The sequence below is a fragment of the Pezoporus wallicus genome, unplaced genomic scaffold, assembly GCF_028554395.1.
Source record: "Pezoporus wallicus isolate ANWC-B61680 ecotype Strahan unplaced genomic scaffold, APGP_CSIRO_Pwel_v1 contig_6354, whole genome shotgun sequence".
Lineage (NCBI taxonomy): Eukaryota > Metazoa > Chordata > Aves > Psittaciformes > Psittacidae > Pezoporus > Pezoporus wallicus.
The window spans coordinates 1,237,503-1,258,205 of record NW_026638688.1 but is presented as its reverse complement, the minus strand read 5'-3'; the positions used below and the strand labels follow the sequence as shown (position 1 = coordinate 1,258,205).

The 20,703-nt window shown below is 48.6% G+C and overlaps 1 protein-coding gene across 7 annotated transcripts in view; it reads right to left on the bottom strand.

Annotated features, from left to right (window-relative positions):
- UIMC1 (ubiquitin interaction motif containing 1) overlaps positions 1-20,403 on the bottom strand; it is a 38,424-nt gene extending 18,021 nt beyond the window's left edge. For 4 of the 7 annotated variants that reach the window (XM_057412023.1, XM_057412027.1, XM_057412029.1 and 1 more), the window contains exons 1-5: positions 20,245-20,403; positions 16,052-16,209; positions 8,901-8,991; positions 3,743-3,867; positions 2,292-3,431 (exon numbers count right to left, since the gene is read on the bottom strand). In XM_057412023.1, the coding sequence (XP_057268006.1) occupies positions 2,292-3,431; positions 3,743-3,867; positions 8,901-8,991; positions 16,052-16,201 (1,506 nt within the window). In that variant the 5' untranslated portion in view covers positions 16,202-16,209; positions 20,245-20,403. Of the gene's footprint in view, positions 1-2,291; positions 3,432-3,742; positions 3,868-8,900; positions 8,992-16,051; positions 16,210-17,363; positions 17,640-19,101; positions 19,369-20,244 lie in introns of those variants that run through there. The other 3 variants (XM_057412025.1, XM_057412026.1, XM_057412024.1) reach the window with 3 other exon arrangements.
- Positions 20,404-20,703: the final 300 nt, after the last annotated feature.

Genomic DNA, 20,703 nt, shown 5'->3' with positions numbered 1-20,703 from the left:
AGACATGACATGAATACACTAATTCAGGTCATCAGACTAACTCTCCAGAACGGGGTCTTTTCCCTCCGAATCTTTTAAAGACCAAGTGTCCCCTAACTTAATTTGAAAGGCTATGAAATAATTTATTCTATTAGCACTGAGGTTTGTTAGTGCAGGTTCCCAGGCTATCAGGTCTCCTGACAAGAGCATCGGCCCTGTGCAGACATCCCTGTCACAGCAGTTGGGCACTGCCAGGGTGGAAGGTCTCTGCCCACTCCAGGTGAGGGTTTCAAAGCAGAGGTACAGGCAGCCCCCTTCAAGCACATCCCTTGCACCTCCACTTCACTGGTACAAGACACAGCACAAGGCTTTTTCAAGGACGGCTTTGAATCCCCAGCCTAAAATCACCAGCCCCGTCAGCAAAGCAGCCCCAGGGGCACTGGGGAGCCCCAGGGCAGCACAGGAGACAGGGTCTGCAAGAGATGCAGCACAGCGGGGACACGACTGCTCCGAGCCCCTCCTTTGTCACTGCCAGTGGAATTGTATTTGATAGAAGGAAAAAAAAAATGGAGACGAGGCACAAGCAAACATCAAACATATCGATCCTGCAAGTAAATCACCTGCACTGGCCTCGGTGTGCGACTGCACAGAGGGGCGAGAGAAAGGAGCAACCGCTCAAGCTGGGTGTGATAAGGCAGATGAAAGGGCATTTGAAAATTATTTCCTCTCAAGTAAATAGAAGACTGGCAAGGGGTTTGGGCAGGGGTTCCAATGTTGAAGTCTGCTTCCCTTCCCCCTTCCTGATTTTTTCACCTTAAAAATACCAGAAAGGCTGCACCTACATACACATTACAGCTCTTTGAGCTCTTGTGGTCAGGATGAGTGCATTACAAGTTCCCACTCAGTGCCACTAAACTCTCTTTTCTCCCCAAGTATTAATTAGATATTAGCATTAAACGGATAATATAAAAATAAAATACCCCACAATTTTCAATACTGATTAAGAGTTCATGCCCTTCCCAGCTGCTGCAGCTCTCCAAGGGCTTTAGCATACACCTCCACAGACCTGCAGTCACCCCAATCTTCCAGATTAATAACACCTCCCATTTCCACAGGAAAAGCCAAAGAATTAAAGAAAGCAGTTTGCCTGAAGAACCTTTCAGGTCTTTTGTATTTATCCTAAATAAATGAAAAAAGGCACAAGTCAGTTTCTTTCCTCTGCAGGTCACCTCTAAGGCTTGCTTAAATCTGTCTGCTAAACCCAAGCCAAAGCACTGTCACGAAAAGTCACATTTCAGCACAGGCTGCTCTGCTCTTTTTCTGCAACCAGAAAATGCAGACATGACGTTTTTCCTAAGTGCTCAATATTACAAGACAGAATATAAATATCACAAAACAAGTTAAGTATCTTTCTAACACCAGGGTAAATGATCAAATACACTTGAAAACAGGAACAACAGAGCTGAGGCTTCAGTCACAGAGAAAATAAAGTTATACAATGATCCGAGAGTGAAGTCATTATGAAAAATGAGGGTTGGAAAAGGCTGACACAAACCTAAAATACAGCAGTAATAAATACTTCATCTGACTAGCAATCTGTTTAAACTTAGCAGTGACAGAAAGCTGCCTTCCGCTCCAACAAGAGCCCTGATGGAGACAGAGGCTGACACCTAGCGTCTAGCAGCTCCAACAAGCAAGCCGAGGAGAAGGTGCCCAACCCCACAACAAGGACGATGAGCACGGCTGCGGTGACAGCTCACCCGGGGCAGGCAGAAGATGCCTGTGAGCAGGCAGAGCCTTGCCGGCCACAACTGCAGGGCCACGAGGTAAAAGAGCTCTCACAAGGCTGAAGCACAGACGGACGCAGATGAGCGTGTAGGTGCAAAAAGGAAGAGCTGCACCGCAAGGACAAAAGGCACGTTTCTGTCTGTGAAGGAAAACACACGGCCATGGGTTTATAAGCTGTTTTGCCAGAACTGGTGGTGGTCAGCATCATCTCTGTGCTTCCTACCCTCCCTGACACACTGCCAGGCTTCACCCTTTGGAGAGGGACAACTCAGCTGCAAGTCTTTGTCACAGGTGCATTAATGGACACCTGCCACGCTGCATGATGGCCCCTGCCATTTGTGAGCCGGACATCCGCCTCTACACTTCCCCTCTCTCTTTCACAGTAAGCTGTGTGGCTAGGGGAGGAAGTCCCTACGTTTAAGGGGAGCATTAAACAGCAGTGCCTGCTTTGCAGGAGGGACCGAAGCCTGAAACGGACAGAAGTGCAGGAATGTTCAACAGCTGCTCAGTGGTGAAGCTCCTACCTGGCAGTAGCTGGTGGTTGGTTCATCATCGGAAGTGGAGGTCTCTTCTTCCATGCTGTGCCCTGGACTCTCTGCCTCCCTCCTCTTTGAGGGCAGGAGCCAGGTCATGCTCTCAGACTCCTTCTGCCCATCTGGATTTCCATCTTCTGTACCATCAGCAACCCCATTCTCCCTGCTTATGTGCTCTTCTTTCCCAAGCTCATTTCTGCTCAAGGAAGGACTGGGCACAACTGGGTTACCAAACTCCTTCTTATGCAGTAGCTGCCTCTGAGCCTGCTTCAGGCTCTTCTGGTAAACCTCCAGCTGACACAAGATGACTTTGGTGTACTGGTTGGGGTCCGCCCCTTTGGGGCAGAAGGGGATGCCCCAGTAGTAGTGCACTGTGTCTCTCGCCTCCTCCTGCTTGTACTTCTCCTCTGCTGCATTCGGTACACAAAGCTCAGGGGTACTGTCAGGCACCTCATTCTGCTCTGCTTGCTCTGCGGAAACACAGACTTTGGTGGCATGCCTGGGCTGTGAGCTGTGTTTGGTACCTGTTCCCCCATTGCTCCCCCTGGGGCTGCCACACTGTTCTGCAGTCCCACTCTTCGAGAGCGTGGCTGAGCTCCCAGCACTAGCTTCTCCCACAGAATGGCCAGTGCAGGGCAGGGGCTGCTCTTTTGGTTCGTGGCCTGTTGTTCCAGAAGAGCTGGAAGAACTCATGAACAGTCTCCGAGGTGTCAGTTGCCGGGAGCCTGAAGTCACCCTCCCAAAGGTGGGACTCAGAGAGATGAGGTCCTCTCCGAGAGTGCTGGGTAACGTGTTACTAGAATCACTTTTTGCTGGTGAGGAAAGCTTTTCACTTGACCTTGTCACAGGCTGGTCCTTCCCCGGAGACACGATTATGCTGGATACTAGTGAGCTTTCAACAATTTCCTGGCTTAACCTCTTCAACACTACCAGGGGGCTCCGGGTGACATCCATCTGTCCATTCCCATCAGCTCTGGCGCTCTGTGAGTGGGAGCTGCACTCGGAGCGAGGGGTGTCAGGGCACAGTGCCAGACCTCCCAGGATCTCAGAGCCTTCCTTCTTGGTGGGCTGGCTTTGGCCTTCTGCACACAACTGAGGGGTTGCTTCAGAGTAGTCCGAGGACTGACAGCTCTGAAAAACAAAAGGTTGATTCTCCAAAAGGCACGTACTCTATCAGCAAAGCACACCAAAGGCTGGACTGCAGACCCCGCATCCTGATCAAAACCCTGTACCCCAAAATAGGGTACAGCTGAGGCTTGACTTCATATGCTACACTCACTAGGAATGCTACAAAACATCTACTCTGCAACTACTGCAGTTCCAGCTCATGCTAGAAATAGCTAGGCCCCCACCGAAACCTTGTTTTGTGCAGTGTGGCAAAACAAGCACACAAAGCAGGAGCTGAAGAACCCTAGTAAGCCTCTTCACAGAAGCGCACTTACACTAAGGCTCTCAGCAATGGCCTTCCTCAAGAGCTCCTCCTCTTCCTCTTCCTGACAGTTCACTTGTCTGGCTTCTTGCTCACTCATTTTCAGGGCCAGTGCAAACTGTTCCTCTTCAGTCATCTCTACAGCAGAAGAATAGGAAAATGTCAATTCACAGCTGCAGGTGTATGCAAACAGCCAACACATACCCAGCGTGCTGGGAGAAATGTCCAAGGGTTCCACCTCCCCAGAGCAAAACATCTAAACCTCAGCTTTCCTGAAAAGGTGTCACCAAAACCAGAGCAGGCAACACTAAATGAAAAAGATAACCCAAGTCAAGAACTTCAGCTAGGGTATCTACATCAATCTAAGCTCTGACTCCCTGGTTATATTAACTGCAATGGAATATTTTATTTGTCCTCATCAAACAATGCATTCTACAGCTGCAGAACATGTGTTCAAGGAGAGGAAAAGGACGGATTTCCAAAGTGTGCTCTTTTTTCCATCGGGTAGGCTCAGCAGCAAGGCAGGCTGAAGAACACATATTCTTTAATACACTTTTTCAGCAGCCAAAAAGCACATCTCGCTGCCTTCTGACACACAGATACCTGCAATACCACAGGAGACCTACCCGAGAGAGAAAAAGCTGCACGTTGTTCACCCCGAGCCGCAGGTGGAAAGCTCAGTGGAGGATAATGTTCCTTGTTCGGTGGTATTATGGTGGATCTTTCACATGCATACATCCCCCTTCTGCTCACATCACCACTCCACTGCATCACTAAGTCAGTCATGCATGGGGAACAGGTTTCCTACATTTGTAACTGCTATTTCAGCAGAAAAATCTTTCTGAAACAGTCAAGAGCAAACCAGAAGCTGAGACTGGCTATTTAGAAACAAAGCAGTTAGTTACTTTGGAAAACACTTATTTACTCAGATTCAACCCAACACTTCCACTATGCTTAAAATATATAATGCCTGCAGAATGGAGTGCAGCTTGGAAAACAACTCAACAGCACTCTCAGGAGCTGAAAAATACATCTTCTCACTTGAGACAAATTGACAGATTTCCTTCAGAACCCGCTCCCTCCTTCAGGCAGAATCCTGCACGCACCATCTCATGCGTGAAGCAAGAGGCTTGCTGCTGATGGGCCACAAGATCTTTAAGACACATGATTTGAACAGGAAGGCCGCCCAAGCACAAAACATGCCTCCGTTGCAGCCCATTTCAGGCACAGACATTTCCCTGGATAAAGATACATTCCGAAGTTGCAGGCTCCCATTTTCTAACCCATCCTCTTCCTACCAGCTGCTCCCGAAACACAGCACCGCAGCCTCCCTTGAAGCAGCCTGGGATTCACTGGTCTGAGCACAGCCTGTGCACCACGGCACTACTGCATTGAGGTGCATCAACACAGCAGCAGGCTCTGCTTTGCCCTTCCCCCAACTCTTTGCTAATGGCAGGCTGGTTCTCCCCCAACCAAGCAGGATTTGAAGCATTTTTGGACTGTTCCGATTCCTTTATGTGTCCTACTAAATCAGCACTTAGCTGTAGGTTGGGGTTTTGGTGTGGGGGGTTAATTTCTTCATTTTTAAAGAAAGAGATTGAAGTGAAGGCAGAATGCAGTGCACTCAGGGCTCGTGGGGCTCTTTTGTCCTTGGACAAAGTCATTCTGTGATGTTACAGCCAGGAGGGACCAGGGCAGAAAAAAAGCAGCATCCTTTAATGGAAAGCACACGACAGTTCAGTGTATGAAGAAGGCTCCTCTCCCCAAGAACAGCAGTAATACACAGTGTTTCCACTATGCCAAACACCTCCCCAGCATTCAGCCGATTTGTTTCCCTGCCCAAACCATCACAGCAATCATGCGAGACCCTTCAAACTCTGCCATGTGCAAGAAAACAGATTCACGTGATCAGTGCCCCACAACACAAGACTTTCCACGTGCTTAAATGAAAACAGGGGGCTGAGTGTTCATCAGTTCAGACTATCAACATCCATGAAGCTTAATAAAAAGAAACATTTTTTTGGCGAGTTACTACTGTACATTTTGTTTTCTTCTCCCTCCCTGGCACAGCAATTTCCCCTCTGGAGACAGGGAATGTGCCAGACAAATGCTGCCTCTGGCAAAGAAACCAGTGACAAACAAGATGCACTTAGTGCATGTTCCAGTTGAGTAGGTGCTCCCGAGATGGGGAAATCTCGAGTTTAAATCCACCTGGCATTACGGTGGGGAGAGCAAAGAGCAGTGCTGCTCATGCCTTCCAGGAGACCTGACCTGCTTTAAGCTGAGTGCTGTGGAGCCAATGGGATTTTGTGCTCCACATCTGATCCTTTCTCAGCACCGTGTATTTTATTAAACCTGATGTTGATTGCACTGGCCATAATTTACCATGATTAGAAACCCAGAGCGCTGCATTACCCCCGACCGACCAGTGTGTGCAAACAGAGCACTGGAGCGCTCCCGGGGCACGCCGCGGGGCCAGGGCTCCGCAGCCCTTGGGAGGAACGACCCCTCTCCATCTGGACAGACACGCTCCATTATGCTCAACACATCACTCCCGCTGCTGGGTAGGGAAACGCCAACACCTCCGGCTGGGAATTCTGCATCTCACACTCCAAAATCCACTCTCCACACGTCCATGCCAAAGCAGCAGGAAATCCCAGCGCCTCTCCCGGGACCAGGGCATCCAAGAGACCCACAGATGGGAAGGAGGGGTCAGGGAGAAGTGTTTCAAAGCTACTGCAGCCCTAAACAAATTAAACCATTTCAGAACCTTTTTAAATGCTAATATGGCAATTTGCTAAGCGATTTATGTTCCAGCTTGACGTTTGCAAAGTGAATTAGATGCAAAACCCTACTAGTTGGAGTTCTAGCACTTACTAGTAAGAGATTTACTCAAAGATAACAGAGATGCAAGATCTCAGTATTTCCACATATCCAAAGTGCAATTACAATAAAAACATTCAAATGTGCTTTAACGCTCTGGCTTCCTCCGGAAAAAGAAAGAGAGACTTCTTTAGGGTTTGTATTTCCATTTATCCTGTCAGGATGAAACGTCACAGATATATTTAAGTTATGGCTTTAGGTTAAAATGAATAAAACCACAACAAAGCAAAAAAGGGAGGATACGCTTTATAACCAGAGCCTACGAGTAGCTGAAATGTTCCAGTTTTGAGGAGAAAGATCGTGCTCTACCCAGAAGCTCCAAATCTTTACAAAAGACCAATTTGCCTTGCAATTCAAAGAATTTATTTAAAGACATTGGGAAAAATAATTACTACTTCAAATCTTAATTTGCCTAAAAGCAAACACCAAAAGTCTAATTATAGCTTCCAATAAACGAGAGAATAGACCCACCATCACAAGCACTTAAACAAAAGACCTCCCTCCGACCGAGTGGCACCAGACGCCCCCAAACTCCTCCGCTTCGAGGAGACACATACACCTCCAAGAAAAAAGGCAGTTTTTGCCCCAGGAAGAGAAAAACTATTACCAAGAATTTCAACTTTTAGAAATGCAGCAAAACTCCTCATTACACAATGGCTGGAGAGCTGTCCCTGTTTCCTGTGGGTTTTCTGGAGCACACCAAACACCTTCAACACAGCATCAGCACACTCAACGATGCGATGAGGACATCCAACTTCAGCAACTCCCTGTTCTTAGCACCATATGTTTGGTCACATTTTAACAGCATCTCTAAGGGGGGGGTTCAGTGTTTATTTGGCATTCTGTTTCTTTGGGGAGAAAAAGAAGAAAACAAACTAAAGGACTCAATCTCTCCCCATCTCTGCCTTTGCTATCTTACTTCTTCAACCCAGGACACGCACAGTGGGTTTCAACTCCCACAAAGAGCCAGGCTGTTTCCTGCTATGGCCTTAGGCCTCTATTAAAAACAATTTAATTCACACAGGCCCTGTGAGGACTGACAAGCCCAACTGCTGCTGTTTGTGGAGCACTGGCTGGTGTGCTCCATTTTGTTCAGTGATTGCTTTGGGTTTTGCAGGAGACAACACCTCTCCCATTTTAAAACGTTCTGAATTTAACACGCTAGGCGGATGGCTGCCTTGTGGAGTGCAAGAACATGAGCAAGGATCCATTGGGATAGAGTGGTGTCCAGCTGCCCGACTGCTGTAACAAGTGGTGCTGTACAGGCCTGGTTCAGTGGTCCCTTCTGCTTGTACAACCCCAGCATTCAGAAATGCTGCTTGCAGAATACGAGCAGAACAGCCCAGCCTGATCCCTTTGGCATCTATTTATAGAGCTATTGTCCATGAATGCATTTAAGCCCTTATTAAAGTTGCTGATGCTGACCTCTTCACAACCTCTTATGACAAAAACTTCCAGGAGTTCACTACATGCTGTGTGAAGCATTACTTTCCTTCACCCATTTCAAACCTACCTATCTCCCGCTATTTCCACTGACTGCACCCTGGCTGTAGGAGCTGGTAAACAACAGCTCTGTGTTCAGCTGAGGCATTGCCTTCCTGATGTGAACTTTGATCCCACCTTCCTCTCTTAACAGAGCAGCCCCAGGCTTTCCAGTCTCTCCTCATAAAGCAGCTGCTCCATCCCATTTATGGCACGGGCTGCCGTTCTCTGGAGTACCACCGCGTCCTTGAGATGGAGAGACCAGAACTGCACACAGCACTGTTGATGTGGGTGCACCAACACTTTATATAACAGCAATATGACATAAAGCAAATCTCTTGTTCTTAACACCCTTCCTTGTGTTGCCCAATGCTGCTGGCTCCTCCGGCTGCCTACGAGCCCATGATTTCAGAGAACTGTCAACTGCGACTCAGATCTTCCCTGAGCTGCGACTGCCAGGTCAGAGCATCGTGATGTTTCAGGGAGACAGCAGCAGAGGGGCCTGAACAGGAAGGCAGTTTGTGACTGACAGTGCTTTCAGATCATCTTCAACCGAGTTTGAAACCCGGTGAGGAACCAACACCCTCACACACTTATTTTGGAAGTGCACCAGTCTGTGCCTGGGGAGAAAACAAGTGACAGTGTCTACTCAGAAAGGCAAACTTCACCCCTGAGAAGGGTCTTCTCCAGGATCTGTGCTTCCCCCACCACATCACAGCCTTTCTGCAAAGGAAATAATCTCTAACACGAACAGCAGAAGCTGCTCAGCACCAGTCTACTTCCCCAACCCCACACTCAAGACCTACGTGCGATTTTTCTTTTAGCAGCAAACTTCGTTCTCTCCAGCTGCTGTTTTGTTCTCTTCTTTTGCAATGCACTCTCCTCCTTTGACTCCTGCTGTAATGGAAAAAACCATGGTGAGTGCATACAGCATGTAAGAAATACTACCAGCTCCCTCTCCGCCACGACTCAGACACAAACACTGGTTCAAGAACAAGCCTCTATTTGTGTGAAATTTGAATTTCAAACATAATTCAAGCACATTCTGTAACTATTAAAAGCTGTGTGATAAGCATAATGAGCAAAAAGAGTTACAGACTGACATAAACAGAGAAGTAGGAGAGACAATAGACTTCATGCCAGTCACCACCATGCACTGCACCTGCTGCCCATGATTTTAGAGAGAATTCATTTGGCCTTGCTAAAACATTGGTATTTGTCAGCACTCAAAACAGAAAAGCAAAACCTTTTTATATCCAAACATCACACACCTCTAAGCTGTAACTGCTCCCTGCCATGTAGCTTCTAGTACTCTGCCCGGACAATTTCAGGTGACCAAAACTAGAATCCTAGCCATTTTGGAGGATGATGAGGGCAGGAGAGCCAGCTGTATTTATTCCTCCTGCTATTCTCTCATTGTATTTACAGCAAGTGTTTAATTTTTGAAGCCTGAGTACTCCGGGAACCTGAAGTCTCAAGGCCCCCCATGAACAACCTCAGTGCCTGCTGCTTTAAGCACATGGACTGCCACAAGAATGGTCACAAGCTGAAATGACAGACATTTATGCAAGTTGCTGTCCTAACAGCTCAAGTGAGGGCATACACATTACCAAGGGCTGGCACTGGACCTCTTCCAATGTGACTCTCTGTATCACGTAGGATTAGAATCAAACTCAGCGTTTCAGGCAGAGACCAGTGTGTGGCCAGGACGGGGCTTCATGCATCTCCATCTGAACTGGTTTTGCTCTCCGTGAGACTCCTGCAAACCAGCCACATGCTTGTCCCTCATGCCACCTCCTGTGCCAGGACAGGGCTTCCAGATGGGGCATGTGGCTGGGGCTACTTTAATGCAAGCAGATACACTGCTTATTATCAAGTGTCATCAATTTCTGCTGCCCATTGCCTGTGTTTCTGAACCTGTGAAGTCCTTTAGACTGTACCTCTATGCTGAGTTTTGTTCCAGCCATCTCCAGTTTAACGTTACCTGTAGATTTTATTAATGTATGTACACCACTTGCTCCCTCTTACAGATCATTAATGAGGATGTTAAAAGACACACAGACCTAATATTGATCCTCTTGGCCTCAGCTTTACACCTCCCTGAAACAAGCTTCTCTTCTGTTCATCACCAGCCTTTGCTCACAGTCTTTTAGCAGGATTTCAATCCAACAATGTTACTATCTAGACCAAATTGAATTATTTATCCGACTAAGATTTTGCAAGACATACTATCAAGCAGTTTCCTGAAAGCCTAATACATTACAGCTTCTACATGCCCCAATACCTACACCATTCCTCACTTCCACCAATTTAAGAATCAGCTCACAAAGCAGCAATCGTGCTTGTCAAGTCCACACACACATATTCATGCTTGCACCTAAGGGCTTTTCCTCTGACTGAATCCTTCTCTTCCTCACCCAGCCTGGTTTTGGTACCCTGTGTCTAAAATCTGCTGTGTCTCCAAAAGGCTGCCTCACAGCCAGATTCTCTCTTGCTAGAAGATGGATGCTCACACACAGCAGGAGAAATCCTCTCTCTCCCGGGGCCCTGCACATTTTCCATAAGGCACCGATTTTCCTGTTCCAAACTGCCCTGCAGTGGCAGTCCACACCTAAGGGAGTGCGGAATGGTCTGTGGGGCTGCACCAGGATCACGCTAGGATTGTATGCTGGAGAGAGTTCAGCAACAGCTCTCCTGCTGTCCCCCAAAGCCCTGACTAACAGTGCTAACCCTACTGCAGTTTAAGACAGGGGCAACTTAATCCTAGGCTCTGTAAATCCCCAGCTCTTCTCTCTGGACATCAATCTTCCCCTCATCACTCTTACACTTGCCAGAAGGTCAACCCTGACACTCTCATCTGCAGCTCTCTTCCAGGGCACGGATGTGATTTAAGAGCACACCAAACTTTCCACAGCTGCCAGTGTCTGCTGTGTGCACAGAGACACACGGTTACAATATGCACCACAGGACAAGATGGGGCCCAAACACCTCCAGGGCTTTGGAGGAGAACGGCGTGCCTGGTGGCAGGCAGGCTGCCCAGCTTCACCACACAGCCAAGGCCGTGCCTCAGTGCTGGGTCCTGAAGAACCTCCACATTTCCAGCAGCGGCAGGAGCAAAATGATTGCAGGACACGTGCTGTATGAACCTCATACATTTGAGAAAGATGTTTAAATTGCTCAGCAGCGTTCTACCGAACAGCTTCAGCACAGTGAAGCGCTGAAGCAAATCCAATTAATCCTGATGGACCGAAATATACACACACATCTCAATTCCAAGAATTCTTAAATCTTCTTTATTTTTAAACCCAGAAAATAAAACATACCTTTTAATTAGGATTTATGGCTGTTTGTACCTCTGCTGGGAGAGAGCCCCGCAGGCCCCAGAGTGCTCTGCATAAATGCAGGCATGGATGGAAGAAACAGAAGGGGCCTAGAAAACTCCGAGAAGACAACAGGGCTTGCTCCTTCTGACCCAACCTTTTTAATGCTCATCTCTCTACAAGGATAATAGGAACTCAGGGGGCCACTCAACCAACTGCCTTTCTAATAAGATCACTAGTCCAAAAATAATCTTAATCAATTAAAATATTCCCAAACTGCAGCCAATACTCTTAGTTACAAGGTCATCTCCAACACACAACTTCCAGGGGAAACTAATTATTCTAAGCGGAGGCGAGGTAGGGGCTGTGCACCTCTGCTCAGTGCCAGCCTGGAGAGCGTCTCCCCTCCTCTGCCATCAGTTTAAAGCATAATGGCCAGAAGGAACCCAAATTCTCTTCCTGTGTATCGGGCTCTGCAGTTTAATTTATGATGCTCTCCAATGAGCAATTCCACTGTCAGCATTGTACACAGATGAAGAAAAAGACAGGTTTCCAAAGTCCTCTGCACGTTTAATGGAAGGCAGCCACTATTCTTCCTTGGGTTTTTTTTACCCTGCTTGGTTTCACCAGACAGCAGGAAATCAAATTCCCATTTTAAAAATGCTTTTGCACATACTTAAGAGAACCTGACGCTGCCAGTAGAAACAGACAGAGCTCCACTTGCTTCTAAAAGCCTGTAAATGGAAGCCAGTAGCCAGCCTCCCACATCCTGCTCCCTCCAATCCACATCATAAACCACAGAAATCAGCTTCCACTGACTCATGGAAGGAAAGGCCACAGAAAAACATCTCCATAGCTAACAGTGCAGGCTGCAAAGTCAAAAGGTCTGGGTAGTTTTACTGCTCAGTAGCAGTTGGGACCACCTAACAATAGGGCACAGCCAAACACCACACGTCCTGCATGGGAAATACACAGATGAAAACCAGACTAATTTATTTTTAAAAGCCAATTAGATGTTGGAAGTGCCACCCTTGGCTCTAGCCAAGGCTGCTGCTGCCGAAATTAATATCACACCCTACCTTATTAGTCTCCGACTTCAGCTCATAATCTGTTTCAGCTCTGCTCTGTCTTTCAGCTCATTAGAACAAACCTGCTGGAAGTGGAGACTTGAACAACAGACACAATGGGGCTTGTGCCAGACGTGTAGTTCCTGACACACAGGAGGGAGGCCTCTGCAGGAAGAACAGCTTTCACCAGGCTGTGAGGAGCCTGGATTCAGACAAACCTGATTTCTGAGGAGAAGGTACAGCACAGCACACTCATACTGTGTTCTCCCCTCTGGGAAATGGAGTCCCTCAGTACCACAGCAGAGCCCCTGGGGACAGGAGGGTGCTGTTGTGATACTCCCACGTGGCTCTGCTTCACTCGGATTGCCAGTGGCGTGAGGAGGGCACTGCCACCCTCATGTGAGACTGCCAGCACCATCTTCACTACAAGGGTGCTGAGGCACTGGCACAGGGTGCCCAGAGAAGCTGTCGCTGCCCCATCCCTGGCAGTGTTCAAGGCCAGGTTGGACACAGGGGCTTGGAGCAACCTGCTCTAGTGGAAGGTGTCCCTGCCCATGGCAGGAGGTTGGAACTAGATGAGCTTTAAGGTACCTTCCAACCCAAACAATTCTATGATTCGATGATCTTCTCAATAGCAAGGCATCCCTCAGGCCATGCCTGGTCCTGAGACAAGCGTTCTCTGCCGTAGTTAATGGAGAACAGGACACGGCAGTGGCTGGGTTCCAGCCAATGTCCAAACACAGTTCCCTCTTTCTACCAAAACCAACATCTGATCTAGAACATCAGCACATGCTGCTATTTATCCAGAGTGCGAATATCTCCAAACACAGGGATAATCACGCAAAGGAATGTTCCACACCAAAGGGAAGAGGGGCCATGGATACCATACAGAAATAGATGGCACCATCACCACAGAGTCTTGTCATATGTTCCCCAAGGGCTGGCAGAGCTGATGAATCTGGCAGAAGGAGCCTGTGAGACTTCATGCAGACTCCATGAGCGAAGGCAGGTATTCTCACAGCTCACAAAGGATCTACCCAAGGAAAAAGAGTCCCACAGCAGATCAGCAGCATTTTGGGTTAGGGTCAAAGAGGTTAGCACAGCTACTGGGCCTCTGCTGGCTGACAATCATCTTTCATACATGCGTTCAGAACATCTTGGAGGTCAAAGAGTCTCTATAAAACAGCCCAATTCACGCAGGAGGCTAGTGAGCCAGCCCAGGCAATTGCTATGCTTGGAGAGAGCATTGGTGGGCACTATTTGAAATATTGTCTTTTTGTGAATGACCACCTGTAATCTGGCATGGGCAACTGATTCCCTGCAGGACTGATCAGTCAGGGGAGACAGGAGCCACTTTGCTCATTCGTCACGTCTGCATTTTCTCAGGCACAGCCTGCACAGAGAAGGTAATCTCTTGTTTCCACAGAGCCAGAGAGACTGTTTTATTTTGTCTGACCCTTCCCAAAAAAAAAAGAGAAGTATTCCCCAAATCCAGGATTATATATAGCAGAGATCAGAAAGCCCCACATCCAGAAAACTTCCTTCTGATGCAGCTCTGCGAATGCCACAGCATAGACATGAGCAAAGAAAGAAAACTTGGCAAAAATAAAACCACCATGGATGAGCTTGATAATCCAGCATGACTGAAAAATTCCTGGGAGAGGCAGTCTGCCAAAGATCATCAAAAGTGAGAAGCTGGAGGCTTTCCAGGTGCAGCTGCTACAAGATCTGCTGGTCTGGAAGCAGAACTAGGGACTTGTTCTATAGATACCTGCCAAGAGACTGCCAAGGAAGAAAGCCATCGAATCAATGATGCCCAAATTGTCCTTGTAGCTTTTGATTCATAAGGAACCATGTCCTAACAGATGCAAGATTAATTGAGAATGTATTGTTCTCTAAAATTGCTATTGATCTGAGCTTCCCACACCTCTTCTTGAACACATAACAAGGTCTTACTAGAGCAAGAACAACAGTTGCAAGGTTTGAAATTGAAATTCAACTTGATGCACACTGAAAAGCTGAGACAGTTACAGAAGCCAGACAGTTATTTTTTTTGAGATCCCAAGTAAATCACATTTTTGGGTTTGATTTTGCAGAAAACAACACGACAAGAGACTGTGGCACCGGATCTGGAAGCTGATGACTCACAGAAAGAGACTGAACTGAATAAATCCACTCATTCAACTGACTGAACTGTTGTCACTTATACAGAACCTAATTGGCTCTTTAACGGCCTCTCTGAGCATATCCTTTTCTGTAATATGACCGATTATGCCATCAGAATTTATTGTTTATAGACAAACTTACACAACAGTCAGGAGTCTAACCTTTTTATAGATGTCTTTTAAGAGACGTTTGCTTCCCCTTGCTCAGATACGTGCACATTGAGATGAATAATTGCAGACAATAACAGGTCCTGATCTTTTATGTACTGCAGCAGCTCTTATAGCTGCTGATTTCTTTTTTCCTTATAGGTTTCACAATAAAGGCCAGTGATGCAGCAGGCATCTGAAGTTAACTTAGCATATTGCAGAGCTAAGGGTTTAACCCCACTGAACTATTACTGCCATATGTTCCATTTCTTTCAGGGAATTTCCCAATGGGAAAGAACTCAGACAATGTGAAGAAAAAACATCCAATATCATTTGCCCTACAGCTTCTTACTGTTTATTTCTGGTGCTTTTCCCCTCCTCACATGATAATCGCCTTATTGTAGAGGAGCATGCTGCAGATGTGGGAGCGAAAGGGACTTGATTTAAGATCTGCAGCTTGAGAGTAAACTGAAATGCTTCTGAAAATGGTGGAATTGCAAAAAAAGCCGATTAGGATCCCCAAACACCAGCAAGACAGAGCAGAGCCTCAATAATCATACACAAAAACCCAATTCTAATAGTTTCCTCTCGTGTACCTCAGCATGTTGAGGACAGATTCTCAAGCTCCGGGTTTCCCCCAAGCAGGAGTTCCTGCACTCAACCCAACGCCAACATGACAGACACAGACATTTCAATCTTCTAGGGCAAGGCTGATGTTTGCAATGAGGGATCAGGGATCTGAGCCTTTACGTCTCAGTGAGGCACTCCCACACTGCAATTCACCTTTACACCCTATGGAAGTGGGTTAAAAACTCAGGCTTCTGTAATTCAGGATCAGTTTACCTGACACCAGCTGTGCCTGAGCTACTCACAAGCCCGTGTTCTAAACCATTTTCTTATCTATTTGCACATAATACAGAATCATGTTTCTAAGGTTTAGCTGGAAATCAATCAAATAAAAATGATGGAAAAAAGATTTGTAAAGGGATTGAGGAAAGGTTACTTTGAAATTACGTTTCAAATTCAGTTCTGAGAGGATTTGGTTATCAAATCCCAGACTCATAACTCACCCTCACGAAGCACACCATTCATTTCCTAGTCAAACAGGATTTGATTCATCTCATATGTAAGAAAAGGAACGGCACAATAACCCCTGCACAAAGCCTGACCCCAGCACAGGCAGTGTGGGGTGCTCCAGCTCTCTCCTGCCACAGCAGGCCCTGGCACAGGCTCTGGCCAGCACAAGGTGATCACTGACCTCTCCATCACTGTCAGATATAACAATGAATGCATCCACAAAGCTGCGCTTCTTCTTGGTGTTGGCTGAGTTCCTCTTATCTTCCTCCTCTTCCTCCCCATCCTGGCCTCGAGAGTCCAGGCCCTCTGTGGGCTTCTTCCTCCTCGGCATCCTTCACTCTGAAAGAGAGGGAAGGATTAAAAGCCATTTGTTTCCTTCTGATTTAGATTTCCCCTAACAGCCATCCTTTTTTTTTTTTTTTTTGCTATTTTTAGTCAAAATGCTGCAGGCATCAGAACCTTTATTACAAAGCGTGGTGGATTTAGTGTTACTGGGAGCCACATGTACAAGTCGCCACTCATCTAGTTAAGAATTCTTTATTACAGCTGATTGCTAAAAAGGGGTTTCAGGGCAACAGCAACACAGAAGCCACTCTGAATGCCCTCGCTCCAAAGTAATGAGGCTTTCCTCTTAAAGCTCATCAGCAAACTCCACTAAAGCATTGCTTCACAGCAGGTCTACTGCCCTTCAACACAACCCCAAATGTCCCCTCCTCAGCCCCACACCTTCATTATCCTGGTGCAGAACAAACCAGGCTGTGGCTGCGGATCAAGCTGGAATTTGTGTGCCAGAACAAGAAGCCACCACAGCAGAGCCATTTGTCAGCTTTTATACTCAACAAAACAAGGGGGAAAGGCACGTTCTTCAAAGGAAGCTGTTTTGCTGTCAGCACAGCAGCTCAGAGGAAGGCTGCATCAGCACTACAAAAAGGGAAAATGCAGGCAATGGCAGTAGGCAGGCTGGAAACAAAACAAAAGGTTTATGTTGCAGCCTGGATTTCTCAATGAGCATCAGGCTCCGGAAGTCCTCTGTGCAGACATGCCCAAACCATTTGTATTAGAGAAGGCACTTGACAAGCAGCGAGGAACCTGCTGAGCATTATTAGTGCAAACCTGAGTGCTCTATGAGCAGCACAATTGAGGGCAGATGCCCACACAATGCAAGCTAGCACTTCAGCGTCTCCTTTCCTTGCCAGCCCAGACTGTTGGAGAGAGATGCACAGCAAGTGTTAGCTGCTGTGATCAAAAGGACTCAGACGAGAGGATCAGGAAGAGATCTCGCTGAAGGAGAGCAGGGGGACGGCACACACAGTTAAACCACCCTTTCCCTTCTGTGTTTGCTGTTCGCCAAACAACCCGACAACAACATTTGGCGCTTCCTGAACTGTGATGTAGAAGAGGCTCACAAAGCAGGCTGAGCACGATCAGCTCTGTTGAAGTTAGAATACAACATGTGCAGAGTGGTTAAGCAACAAGCCCCTCGTGTTACACACCAGAGAACAGCAGAGCTGGAAATGTAAGTCAACTTGGCTGGCTCCCAGACCAGTGTCCTTCCACAGGATCATTCTGCCTTCCTTCAAGATCACTGAAATAGCTTAAATGTGCTGCTTAAATCTAAAATAAGAGTAGGAGAAGATACAAAAAGGACCCTAGGTTACCCAATATAGAGCCAAACCGTTCTCTGTAACACCACAAAATTGCAAACAGCCACTTTGTGTAGAAATGATAATGGAGAAGCTCAGAATCCCCATCGGCGCCAGGAACAGCAGTGCACTGCTCCACCTACAGTCCGCGGCAGCAAGGTGAGGCTGAGAGAGGAATAACACGCGTTCCCTCCCTATCTGCAGCCTCCAGAAGCTCTTGTAGCCTCTCAGCCTCCCTTCCTCTGCAAACCCATGCCTAGAGACAAAAGATGATTATCCTGGTGAGTCACGATCTGCACTGAAGGTTTGCTGAGCCCTCTGAAGATGGAACACTGTACAAATGGCATGCAAAGCACCAGAAACGACTGCAAGGACCGCTGCAGTCCACAAACGTTTCTCTGTTTAGGAAAGGCAAACAAAAACAAGTGCTGCTTTCGAAAGAACAATGGCTCTTGCGAAACAAAGCTGTTCTGCTCCAGCCGAGCGCAACTCGGGTCCTGTTGGAATATCCTCATTACACTTCATCCATTTTTTATCTTTTGCTCCAAATGGCCTCTTTGCCCTCTGCCCAGAAAGATGAGCCGAGCCTCACCCCCCCGCTGCTGAGACCTGCCCCACGGAGGGCGTCTGTGGCGGTGGGGAGCACTCCTTTATCAGAAGGAAACCACTTACAGACGGTTTTGCACAGTGATGGGGAGCGAGGCGTGTGCCTCCAGTGCACGAGTCCACACAGGCTCACCCTGGTTTTGAAGAGCCAGCCTGGAAACCTCTTCACCACCAAAACAAAAGCATGTGCCATGCTGCCTTGTTTTTAAAATCCATGCTGGTATCACCAGCTCTCCTCTGACTCCACGATGCATCTTCTGCTTGATGCACTGTGCTAAATAAGAGATCACTGAGAAATATCAGCTGGAGTTTTGATGAGTCACCTACCTTCAACATTTAAAGGGAAGGGAGGAAAAAAAAGGAGATGTAACCACACAACTCCCACAGCGCTGCTGAAAATGAAGGGACTTGTGGCAAAGAGTCTCTGTAAATGTAACTAAGGGAACAAGACAAATAAGAGATCACCTGTAGCTGCGCTAGTCTGAGGCTATGAGTAGGAGAGCAAGATAATAGCTTTTTATTAGACAAGCTGGTACAGCTGAGGGAAGAAAACATGCATCAGAGCACACACACACACACACCCCTTCAGGTAAGGAAGTTAAGCTGTATGTTGCTTTTAGCACTCTGGGAAAGGACAGTTGCTTGTACCCAAGGTGATGACACCTGCTTTCAGGCTCAGTAAAACCAGACTGAATTATCTAAAACTACCTTTGCAGCTTTGTTCACAAAATCGTTTTCCAGTTATCCAGGTTTTTTCCAACTCTGAGTTTAACAGAATGTCTTTGTAAACGCTGACAGCAAAGGTGACCTCCTGACAAGGAACTCGCACATGCCACGCTTCTCCAGTCACATTTTTAGGGATATCCTTGAAGATCCCCAACTTGTGATTATTTGTCATTTTCCCCTCTCATCTATCATTTTGATGAATCAGAAAGCAATTACCGACAGAATAATTCTAAATCTTGACACTGCAGCTACAGACCTGCCAAGCTGTGACAGCTTGAAAAATGCTTGAAAATGAAGCCAAAAATGAATGACTCTCATCCCCGGATGAGTTTCTGAGCCGTTGGAGACACAGGCTGTCGCTTTGTAAACAACTCCCCCCACCTCAGGAAGAGGAGGCTCCATGCTCAGGCAGGTCAGCACCACATGCCTCAATTCAAATATCATCCCTGGACCCCCAGCTCGACCCATCACGCAGCACCCAGCTGATGCTCTGCAACCAGCAAGATATAAGGGCTCAATGCGCCTGGGGGAGAGGATTTCTTTACAGGATTTATCCCTTTATAGAGCTCGGTCTTCACAAGAAGGGACTACAAAGGCCACACGGGTCCATCTGCAAATGCCACTGAGCTCTCGGGAGATCCAAACTGTTCCACTGCCCAAAGCAAATCCTGCACACAGCACCTCTCCCTCCTCCAAGGACAGGTCCTGCATGGCAGGGGGAGAGCAACCCTCTCCCTAGCACCCACCTGAGGTCCTCAAGTCCCCAGCCTGCTGCTTTGGGGCATGGAGGGCTCTGCACGGAGGCTGACAAGGACAGGGTCGGGGCTACTCAACAAGCATCACCCTGGGGAGGAAGCATGGGGGATCCCAGACAGGATGAGGGGTCAGTTCGGGAGGCGGGGATCAGCCACAAGGAGCGCGCTGGGGCTACCCCAGGAGGGGCAGGAAGCCGGCACAGGGCTGAGCCTGGGAGATGCCGCAGGGGATGGGGCCAGGGCAGAGCCGGAGGGTCGGGTTTGGGGAGCCCTCCAGAGGGTAGCGCCCCATGAGGGGTCCCAGAGTGTCCCCAGAGGAAGAGGCGCAGTACCAGGGACCCAGGGCAAAGGACGGGGAGCAGCCCCCGAGGGGAATGATACCGGGTGTCCCCTCAAGGGAAAGCCTGGCGCTGGTGGCCGGCCCCCGATCACCGGGACAGACCATGAGCATGCCTCGGGGGTCAGACCTGGAGCAGCGCCAGGGGAAGGGGGCAGGGAACGGCCTCGGGGGAAGAGAAGGCCCCGAGAGGGGAAAGGGGATCGGTGCCCGGCCGCGGGAGCCCCGCGGCAGATGGGCCCCAGGCGAGCCTCGGGGCAGCGGGCCCGGCGCAGAGCGGCAGGCCCCGCAGGGCACAGGTACTCACCGGGACCGGGCCTCCCGCGGGCCGGCGCCCAGCCCTCGCCGGGACACCCCACCGCGCCGGCCCCGGTCGGCGGGTCCCTCACCCGAGCTCAAGTTGGCGGCGGAGGCCTCATTGCCCTCACCCAATATGGCAGCGGCAGCTTCGCGCTACGTCACGTGGCCGTCGCGGCGGTGAAGTGAGAGCCGCCATGCCGCTGGCGGGCAAGTGGTGGGCCCGGCGTGGAGGGGGACCGCGGGTCCCGGGCCCGCGTCCCGGGGTGCGCCGGAAGGTGCCGGCACTGCCGCCGTTTCCTCATCCCGGTAGCGGGTGCCGCAGACAGGGCGGTGGGCGCTGGTTTCCAGGGAGGAGGCCAGCGCGGTGGGGAGGAGCACCTTCGACCCTCTACCTGCGAAACCTGGGTGCCTCAAAACCCACCGTCACCGCAGCAACCGGCTGCTCCGCTGACCCGCCCGCACAGGC